The following is a 10,302-nucleotide window of genomic DNA, read 5'->3' as shown; positions in this document are numbered from 1 at the left end:
CACCTGTCCACATGTGGGCTCCACCTGCAGCAAGGTGAGTCACGGAGGAAAAAACACGCTAAGACAGGCACACTGGGGAAGGTTTTTTATTGACACTTTCCATAGCTGGCTCATGGCAAAGGTGCTGCTGCAAGCCTCTTCCAGGACTTGTCCTGGTGTCCTGGCTGTCCCTGGTGCAACCCAGGTGGGAAGGGGAGAGGCACAGAGAGACCTCTTGCTCTGGCAGTGGAAGGTGATTCAGGGTTATCAGGGTGGATGTACATGGCAGGGCCAGCAGGAGCCCCAGGGTTTGGCGTCATCATGCTGCATGCAGATGCATCCAGATGTGCCTGTCACCCCCATTCAGCAGCTGCCTGTGCTTGATCCCCAGGCCAGGGGGTTGTGTCTGGTGGCTGGGGCTGACCCCCTCACTAGGGCTTCCCACCCAGCAGAGAAATCTGGAGCATCAGCAACAGCCTGGTGGTGAGCAGCAGCATTTACAGGGCAAGGCAAAGAGGTTGGCGTGCTGGGGTGGGCTTTGGTGATCCTCTAGTCTGGGAAGAGCAGGAACCCTGAGAAGATGCTGTCACTGTTGTTGATGCCCACCATGCTGTTGTAGTCATTCACCTCCAGCCAGACCTGCTGCCCAGCACTCAGGTGGAGAAGGATCCCACCAGAGCTGACCTGCATGGTATTGGTCTTGTGGTCGCAGAAGCTGGCCATCTTGCTCTCGTCCTTGTACAGGATGATGCAGAGGTTGCCTGTCAGCGAGGTGTGGAAGATGAAGTAGTAGAGGCCGGGGAGCCTGCAGGTGAACTTGCCAGTGGTGGTGTTGTAGTCGTGGTTGGTGTTGGTAATGACGTGGTTGAACACCACGGGGATGTTCTTCAGGGGGAACTCCATTGTCTGCCTTGTCACTGAAAATGCTGACTGGTGCTTCTGCTTGTAGCTGCCTGGCAGACCCGGGCTTCCAACCACCCCCATAAACCCAGGGTCTCCAGGGGGACCAGGGGGACCGATGGGGCCAGTCTTGCCTGGCAAACCAGGGATGCCTGGTTCCCCTTTCATGCCCTTGGGTCCTTGTGTTTTAGGAGTGGCCGGGATGCCTGTGGTGTGTGGAGTGAAAGGGAGTCAGTGGCAGTGGCAGGATGTAAGGAGAGGCTCCTCCAGCCCCTTCCCTCAGGCAGAAGAGGGTTGTTGCCTCTCTCCAGCATCCCCTCCTCCTGCCCTGTCCACAGATGATGCTCTCCATGGCCTGAAAACCGAGGCAGACAGGCCATGGAGGACTCAATGGCCCCCCTTCAACAGCCTGTGTGGTCCCCCTCTTTGCTCACTCACCTGGCTCGCCTTTGGCTCCCTTCAGCCCATCCCTGCCATCCTTGCCCGGCACACCTGGCAGGCCTGGGAGGCCTGGAGCCCCATAGCAGCTGTGAGGGACATCTCCGGTCACAGAAGACCCCAGATTCAGGAGCAGGAGAGCGAGGGGCAGATAGCGTTGCTCCCAGAAGCTCTGCCCCATTTTGGTGCTTTGGTTCCTGGAAAGGGAAAGAAAGGGCTGGAGTGAGTGGCCACAGCAGGGTGGCTTCCAGGGCATGGGGCACAGGAGCTGCTGTGCTATGAGGCCGACTGCACCAGCAGCACCTGACTGTGATGACTGTGCCCTCGGTGTCTCCCCCACACCAATTGCCGGGCGGTGGGGAGGTGGATATGGGGAGGCAGACCCTGGGCTCAGCACCACCCCGAGGGCAGCCCCTGATGGCACAAGGTGGGTTGGACTTTCAGTCTGGATAGAGCCAAGAGGTCTTGTGGTACCCTTGGCCAGCCCCAAGCTCTCCCAGTTCAGCATCCTGACCCCCCTGCAGATGCATATGCTACTGCAGACTGTTGCGTCGTGCTGCATGGAGGCTGGAGTTCCTTGGATCCAGCTGATCTCACCCCTCCTCCAGCAGCAGCCTGACTTTCCTGGCTCTGCCCTCAGGATCAAGCACCCCATCAGCTGGAGATGTCCCAGGACAGTGCCTGGCTTAGGGGACTAGGTTTTCCCTCAGCAAGGACAAGCTTGCATCCCACCCCATGATATGTGTGCAGCCTGGCAGTGCCTCTGTCTCCTCCTCCTCCTCTCACATAGCCCAGTGCTGTGCCATGCTGCTGGACCCCCAGTCCCCCTGCAGCCACCCCAAAGAGATGGACCTTGCAGCACCTCTTACCTCTTACCTCTCGTGTGGGGAGCAGGGCACAGGATCCTGCACTGCTGAGCCCTCTGGCTGCCCTGGGCACTGCTGGCCAGCACAGCACGGTGTGGGTGACTCTCCGTGACACCCTCCTGGAGGAAGTTGCAGCATTAGGAAAGGGCCCGTGGGGATCCAGAACCCCCAGCTAAGTTTCACATCCTCCTGCTTGATGGTTTCCTCTAAGCAAACACTTCCCTGGCTGTCGAGCAAGACTCATACTTGTGCCACTGCAGCAGCAGGGGCTTGAAAAACAGAGGCTGGGATAAGCCTCCACCAGGAGATGTGCCACAGACCCTCCAACCACCATGGGGACTAGCCCTCTGCAAATCATCTGCCTTCCACCCATCCTGAGCTCATTTCTGAGCAGAAGAGCAGCGAGGGGATGGGAGGCAGAGCCTCATGCCAGTTCCAAGGGGCCAGAGATGCCTGTGCAATGAAGGGCTGGTGCAAGCTCATTACCGTCTCTGCCTGGGAGATGCTGCACCCCTAGGCAAAGGGGCTGAAGGATGCTCCTCTTCGAGGGGATGTCCTCTCTGCACCTTACCCTGTGCTCTGCCAGCTCTGCTGGCTGCTGGATTTGCTGGGGCTCCAGCATCCCTGGTCGGGGTGTTGCTCCTCGCAGGTGACCTGCCCTCCTCCTCACTGCTCCAGCAATGAAGACATTTGACTGCTTGACATGTGTGTAGCCGCTCCTCTGAGTAGCAGTCCTAGAGTATGGCACTTGTGTGGCTTTCCCGATGCTTTCTGGCTGCCTGATACCCACCCAGCCTGCTGCACTGCCTGCCAGTCTCACCCCAAGCCACCGAGAGAAGAGCATTGCCTCACAACCACCATTGCCCCACAACTCCATCAGTCACCCTGAAGTCCCTGTGCCTCCTTGCTGAGAGGCTGGAGGATGGCAGCTGCCTTCCCCCTTCCTGGGAGTGTTTGGGTACCAACAGAGGGCCATGTGGGTGAGGTGTGGGGTCTGCTGTCTGTATTTCATCTTATACAGGACGGCCAGCTTTGACTCATCAGAGAAAGGACACACACAAGCTAGTCCCAGAGATTTCCCATTCCTCCCTGTGAGTGCCAGCTCTGCTTGTACGCTCCGTTCCCTCCTGTCTTTCTGCTTTGTGGTTAGGGTTCTCCAAAGAGAAGCTGGGATTGCTTCTCTCCCTGGGCAGCTTGGGAAGGGACCCGGGACATAAATAGTTTGGGAAAAACACAAGAATAAGAAAGGCAACCCAAGTGGCAGTTGTGGAAGAAGGGTTTATTTGTACTGATGGGAAGGATGTGAGAGGCAGTAGTGGCTCAGCACCAGAAGGACATTTGCAATGGTTAGTGTAGCAGAAGCAGTGGCATGCAGTGATTTCCCACTCAGGAGCAAAGAGCCACAGCTGATGAAGGGCTCTTTCTGACCCCGTGACAAGTGGGTCTCTCCAGTGTGGGGTCTGAATGTCCAGGAGGAGAAAGAGCTGCTGGGACCAGGAGCCCTCTGCCTCCAGGCTGGAGTGGGCAGACTCAGCATGGAGGCAACTGCTAGCAGGGGTCTCACTGATGCAGTGATGACCCACGGCCTGGCCACTTTGTGACATTGGTGGAAGCACAGGACTTGTCTGGTGGCTTGGTTTGCAGTCATCCCTGTTTGTTGTGGTACTAAACCATCCCACACACTCAGAGGGGGAAAACACGTGCAGAGACACCCGCTGCAATGTGCTGGTGCTAAGCAGGTCCAAACTGGGAGTCCATCAGCCCATCTGCGGGAAGAGCATGAAGCCATTGAAGACGCTGTCTGCCTCGGAGCCGCTGTAGATCATGTTGCTGCTGCCAGGGTTGGTGCTCACGGAGACCTGGTCGCCCATGGCCAGGCTGAGCACAGTGCTGCCTGAGTTCACCTGCAGGATCATGCGGCTGTTGTAATCGCAGAAGCTGACCATGCGCTCCTTGTTCTTGGTGATGCTCAGGCAGAGGTCCCCGCTGGAGATCACCTGGTAGGCGAAGTAGTAGAGCCCAGGGACGCGGCAGGTGAATTCCCCAGTCTGGGGATTGTAGGAGTCCTCCTGGTTGGTGATGATGTTGTCAAACACAACTGTCCTGCTGTTGGACCGTGGGGACCTCAGCGAAGCAGAGAAGGCAGGACGTGGCTGGTCCAAGATGTTGCCAGCTTTCCCCTTGTCCCCCTTTGGCCCCGGCTGTCCTGGGAGCCCAGGGAGGCCAGGCAGGCCAGGGTAGCCCTGTCTCCCTGGCATGCCAGGAGTCCCTGGCTCGCCTGCATCCCCCTTGGGTCCCTGGATGCCTGTCCTCTGTGTTGATTTCCCTAGGGAGAAGTGGTGAGGAGGAACCGTTCATGCACATCCAGCATCTCCCGAGCTGCTCTCACAGACCGTGATGCTCCCACCAGGAGGCTTGAAGCTCCCAAGCCACCCGCACCACCCGCATCCCCAGCTCCCCATTACCTGGCTCTCCCCTGTCACCCTTCTGCCCTGGCCTCCCATCAAGGCCAGGGATTCCAGGGAAGCCATCCTTGCCGTTTGGTGCCTGACACAAGCCGTCCTCCAGCAGGGCCGTGCCCAGCACTGATGCCAGGATGCTGGTCGCCAGCCAAAGCCCAGGTTGCATCCTGCCTGCCTGCAGGCGCTGGGGTGGGGGAACTGCAGATGGAGGCAAGAAGAGAGCAAACACACAGGTGCACCTTCAACACAGACATGCAAGTGTGCAGGTCAGCTGCACATGTTGTCCATGTCACCCATGTGTTGTCCAGTACAGATAGCTGGACACCACATGCAGTAGTGAAAATAACTTCCTGGAAGGATTTTGAGGCTGTTTCCTTGTGTGATCTGAAATCATTGATGTTACTCATGTGCCCATGGTCGGGTGGAAATGGAAAGCCCAGGACATGGAGTGTGGTGTAAACCCTTTGGTGCATGTCCTGGGGATGGGTGGTTGCACATCAAATGAATGCAGAGGATGCTTCTCCCAGCGTTGGGGAGCAAGCACTGATGTATGGGGGCAGTGGTCCCATGGGATAGAAAGCACAAGTGAGGAAGGGATGCAGAAAGACATGACAGAAGAGGGAGAAACAGGCAAAAGGGATCCAGGTCTCCAACACACAGAGCTGGGAGAGAGGAGGAATGTTCTGAGCGCACAGACCTACCCCAAAACTGCAGTACTTAGCCTGGGACAAGCTTGCAGAGCCCAGTGATGCCCACAACCACATGGAGACATGGAGCAAGGACAGATTACTGCAGCCCACCCCCTCCACCCCCCCATCTTCTCTCCCTTTTCCTACTTTAAATCCTGGTGGAGGACGAAAGTGAAGAAAGGAAGGTGGCAGGGAACAAGGACTGAGAGTGATGACAGAGAAGGCATGTGTCCCCATCTATTTGGGGTGACTTACCTCCTTGCTGGGGTGAAGACAGACCAGTCTGAACAGTCCGTTTTCTAGAAGCTCTTGCCTGGCAGCAGGGAGGAAAGGGGGGGTGGGGTGGGGGGGGTGTAGTTGCATGCACGGTGGTTTGCCTGGTTGGGGAAGAGAAATGCCAGGTTTCGCTTTCTCTGCACAAAAAAGAAACTCGTTTCCCTTTCCACATTTGGTCGTTCTGGTCACAGTCAGGGAACAGCTTGGTCAGCGAAAGTGCAGGACCACAGGGTTCCCAGCAGCATGGTCCCCACGGCAGGGACCAGTGGTGACTGGGCACAAAGCAACACAACAGTGGAGGGTGCCCCAAGGCATGCCACAGCTGTCACCGCAGGTGACCCGTGGTGTGAGCGCTAGGTGGCATGGCCATCCAAGGGATGCTCGTCAGGGATCACGCTTGATGACTCCTGGTCTGGGTGGTGGGCAGAGCATGGCTGTCACTGACCTTGTCATCCCTGCTGCTGGGGGCTGACCCCTCCAGATGCCCACCCTGAGGGAGCAGGGCTCCGGGAAGGATCACCAGTGCCTGTGTGGCTCAGCAGGGCCTCGAGCATCCTTGATGAGACATCTCCTTCCTACTGCCCTCACTTCAGTGGTTTGGGGACCTTGTCTCTGTAGTAGAGCAGGAGAAGATGGGGGTCTATGGCACCTAGGTTGCTCCTGGTCCTGTGCTGCTTTGCACCAGCCAGATCTGGGCAACCCCAGGAGCTGTGCATGGCCTCCCCCTGACCTACAAAATGAAAAAGCCAGTGTCTCACGCCACAGACCCCAGGGAAGGTGCCCAAGGATTCAGCTCTGCCACAAAAAAGTCCAAAAAAGCCACCAGTACCCAAGCCCTACCACGACAGGGAGCAGAGGGATGAGCCATGCCGCAATGACCCCAGCAGGTGGCAATCCTGGGGATCCTGGGGACCAGCCCCATCAGATCCAGATCCACCTGGAATCTCCTTTCAGGACCCATGTGGCAGCTGCGCTGACCCTCATGAGAAAGAGACGCTGGGCTTTCCAAAGCAAATGTAGCCACAGCGGGAGCTCGGGGGAGGATGTTCCAAGGACAGAGGGTGGTGTGAAGGCCCAGGACCAGGGTGGTCCCAAAGCCAAGGGGGGCTGGCAAACCCTCTGTCCCCCCTGCCTGCCACCTCTAGCAAGGTGTTGCATCACTTCCAAAACAGCTGAAAAAGGGAATCACTAATGTGAAACCAAAAATCAGCCCGGAGGCCCTTACCACACAAAACTTCACTCATCAGTGCATCTCCATTAATAATTACCTTTGGAGATTTGTCACTGAGCTGGTCTTCAATTCATTGAATATATGCCCTCTTAATGCAATATAATACACATTTTTAATCAAAATGTCACCCCGTAATAAATCAGATGCCCAGAAGAAATGCAATTTTATTTTATCAGCGGAGTTCCTCTATCAACCAGATCTGTAATCGTGTCAAGAAAAGATGACGGGTGAGTTTGAAAAGACCTACCTTCCACAAAATGCTGTTTCTGGACAGTAATTGTATTTCTGCCCTATTGCCCTTTCTTAATATACAGCCAAAATGAGACCACTCCAACATTTCATGCAGGATTGATTGATGGCTCTGTCCTAGTGCTCCTTGGTCTCTGACTGTCCCCTTAACCCCATGTAAATGTTGACTTACAGGGGGCTGGTTGGGGGTTTCCAGCATCTTCTGGAAGTTGGTGGTGGTCCAGGCAGCACCTCTTCCAGGTCCTTGAGACCCCTGAGCAGCTCTTAGCTCCAGTCACTTGTCTTTTGATGTCGCTGCGTTCCAATCAAACCTTCCTCCACCATCCTCTGAGCATCTCCTCCTCCTCCTGATCTGCAGCTGGGACATCTGTGGCTCCAGGGGACGGCTGGCTGCAGGGAGCCGTGGGTGAGCATGGCATGGTGCCACCCCAGAGGCTTCTGCAGAGCACATCTGCCATCGTCACTGAAATCGGGAATCAAACCTCTTAACACCAATGCAGCATTAAGGAGCAGGTGCTCCTTCATTGCAGCGCTGGGTGCTTGGTGGCATCTCCACAAATCAGGCACACCTGTGTAGATTTTACCGTTACATTTATACACAAAATTATAAGGTCATACACTCCCAATTACAATGACTGGTTAGTAATTTGCATATAATTGTAGTATTTGCTGTGTCATCCTTTTCTGTTACTATGCTTGCACAGGGGAAGGGGCTTCACCTGGGCGAGGGTCTCCTTGACCTGTGGGCGTGATTTTTAGTGTTATAATGAAGGGAGTTCACTTCAGGACACCTTAAAAGTTAGTTTTGTTGCCAAGTTGGGAGGCTGGATGTTGGCCTTGCCAAGCTGTCCAATAACCCGTCCTACACACTATAGAACCTGGGTGCTCTGGTTGCGGTCTGGAGAGTGAGGACAGAGGGTATTATGGTCTATAGCATAAGGACTTCAAGGAACTGTCTGGGATAACAAGCAGCACCGCGATTCATACGTCATTGGTTAAGAAGCGCGAACGTAATTCTATCATGAAGGTTAACTCCTTAGAATCAAAATGTTCTTATAAGAACATTATAAGCTTAGAAGAGCTGTTCCATCAATTAAGACGATCCGCAACACCATCACAAGCATCCCTCCAGCCGGGCACGCTCCTCCTTCCCCCTCCCGTCAGGGCCGCTCTGGGAGCGGGCGCAGGCAGCGGGGTGACACGCCACGAGGTGGCAGCGCTGCCTCAGCCATGCCTGGTGGCACCTGCCGTCGGGGCTCCGCCGCCTCCCCCGAAAGCAGGTGGCTGGCCGCGCCTCCCCGTGTCCCCAACGGCCACGCCGCAGGATGCCCAGCCGCGGAGCGAGCCCACGGGCATCCCTGCCTCGGAGCCGGGAGCCACAGCAAAACCCCCTTCCCTCCTGCAAACGGCCCCAGTGAGGCCACGAACATCCTCCCCCCAAGCTGGGAGCAGTTTGGTACCCTGAGAGCCGGGGAGAAGTGGTGTTGCACCGGTGAGGACCAAGCCGTGGTTGGAGTTGCAAGGGGTTGGGATGCCCTGGCAGGTTACCCCAGCTGCTACAGGTCCAGCAGCATCCCACCAGCACCACCACCAGCATGGAGAAAGGGCAAGGACGATGGAGGGCACCCTCAGATGGCGTGAAATGGGGCCAAGGCCGAGGCAGAGGGGAAGGTGGGTGTATGCTGGAATAGCCAGGGCACCGCAGAGCCCTGCAGAGCACCATGCAGCACCAAAACCCACCCCGAGGAGGACAGCCCTGGGTCTGGGGGAGCCTGACCACTGTGGTCAGCATCCACATCATTTAGGGTACCTGTCACGGCCTCCTGGCTCTGCTGCAGACCCAGACAGCCTTGCTCCAGATGGATTTTACCCCAAGCAACCCTCCTTTCCGGATGGGCCATGGGGTGCCAGCTCCTTCACCTCCTTGCTGCCCCACCACCTGGTGGTTCCAGGCAGGATCAGTCAGTGCCATCCGAGCCTTGCACCCCTTCATGGAAGACAAGTGACCCCTGCAAAGCCCCCTCCCTGCATCCCCAATGCCTTCAGGCACACACGAGCTGCCTGACAGCAGACAGCGGGGAGGGATGCTCCTCCACTGCCTTCCCTGCTGGGGATCCCCTGGGGTGCAGAGCAGTGACAGGCAGGAGCTGCCAGAGGAGGATAAATGAGGTAGCCAGCGCCTCCCTGTCACTGCTGAGGAGACAGCGACAAAGGCAGGTGGTGGGAGATCAGCAGTGCTGGCAGGTACTGCACACGCCTCTGCTGCCAGTCACCAGCATCCCAGCCTGCCACCCGCACCCCCAGGAGGTCAGGACAGCTCAGAGCATCCGTGCTTCTGTCCTCGCTGGTGGCTTGAGGATGCCTGAATAACCACTGCAAACTGGTTTTGCAGCGGTTGAGCTGGCCTGTCCCCAGATGCTCACCCTGGGCCGCTGACCACCAGGTAAACTCCCTGCGCAATGCAATGGAGTTGGCATGCATTCTGCAGGCTCCCATGTTTCCATCAACCGAACAAGAAGCTGGGATGGTTCGACTGCCCTGAAAGGATTTCCTGACAGGTCAGCTGAAAATCAGGCTGCAAGGCCAATTGCCACGCAATGTCTAAAACGTTTTAATTGTTTTCCTAGGGGATGTGGTATTCCTATGACAGATGCTTGCACAGAGCAGGTGGGAGGAACAAAGACAGGTATGGGGTTTAAAAGCCAGGATTTTATGCTCCAGCCCTTTCTCCTGTCTCCTGGTGCTGATACACATCCCTGTTGGCTCATGGGATAAGAGACAGAGAAGTGCTGAGCAGCCCTGGGCAATGCTAGGAAAGCATGTCCCATCCCTCCTCCTCTTGTTCTCTGTTAGGGATGTCAGGGCTTTTTGTTATTCAACATCTATTGGTTAATTTGGCTGATTGTTTCCCATTCTTTAACGTATCCATTATTTATTTATTCATTTGTGTATCAAGCATTTCCGGATTGATCACTTTGGCATGTAAATGAGCTGCTCTAGTGCCTGTCACTGAAATTTGTAGATTGGGAGAGTTTACAATCAAATACAGCCGGAATCTAAATCACAACATTTCAGGCGATAATAGCAGGGAGAAGGCAGGAAGGATGTGCCACAAATAAGATGGGATCAGAGCAGGGTGCCCATAGCTGTGCTGACAACACACCAGCAGCCCCGGGGCATGCAACAGGGTCCCTGCTTTGTGGCATTGCTCT

General features: G+C 56.1%; 2 protein-coding genes across 3 annotated transcripts; both read right to left on the bottom strand.

Moving 5' to 3' along the window:
- Positions 1-72: 72 nt before the first annotated feature.
- Positions 73-2,336, bottom strand: C1QC (complement C1q C chain). Of its 2 annotated transcripts, none has more exons than XM_040588461.1 (3): positions 2,194-2,336; positions 1,318-1,514; positions 73-1,085 (listed from the first exon to the last, which is right to left on the bottom strand). In XM_040588461.1, the coding sequence occupies exons 1-3, from the start codon at positions 2,319-2,321 to the stop codon at positions 529-531; spliced, it is 882 nt and encodes a 293-aa protein (XP_040444395.1). In that variant the 5' UTR covers positions 2,322-2,336; the 3' UTR covers positions 73-528. The 2 variants fall into 2 exon arrangements, with proteins under 2 accessions (XP_040444395.1, XP_040444396.1); XM_040588462.1 differs by having other exon boundaries at positions 2,187-2,311.
- Positions 2,337-3,446: 1,110 nt separating this feature from the next.
- C1QA (complement C1q A chain) lies at positions 3,447-5,694 on the bottom strand. Its single transcript, XM_040588417.1, has 3 exons — positions 5,590-5,694; positions 4,649-4,843; positions 3,447-4,509 (listed from the first exon to the last, which is right to left on the bottom strand). The coding sequence occupies exons 2-3, from the start codon at positions 4,809-4,811 to the stop codon at positions 3,941-3,943; spliced, it is 732 nt and encodes a 243-aa protein (XP_040444351.1). The 5' UTR covers positions 4,812-4,843; positions 5,590-5,694; the 3' UTR covers positions 3,447-3,940.
- Positions 5,695-10,302: the final 4,608 nt, after the last annotated feature.

The sequence above is a fragment of the Falco naumanni genome, chromosome 3 (assembly GCF_017639655.2).
Source record: "Falco naumanni isolate bFalNau1 chromosome 3, bFalNau1.pat, whole genome shotgun sequence".
Taxonomy (NCBI): domain Eukaryota; kingdom Metazoa; phylum Chordata; class Aves; order Falconiformes; family Falconidae; genus Falco; species Falco naumanni.
The sequence above is the reverse complement of the archived record's forward strand: the minus strand, read 5'-3'. Positions and strand labels throughout refer to the sequence as shown.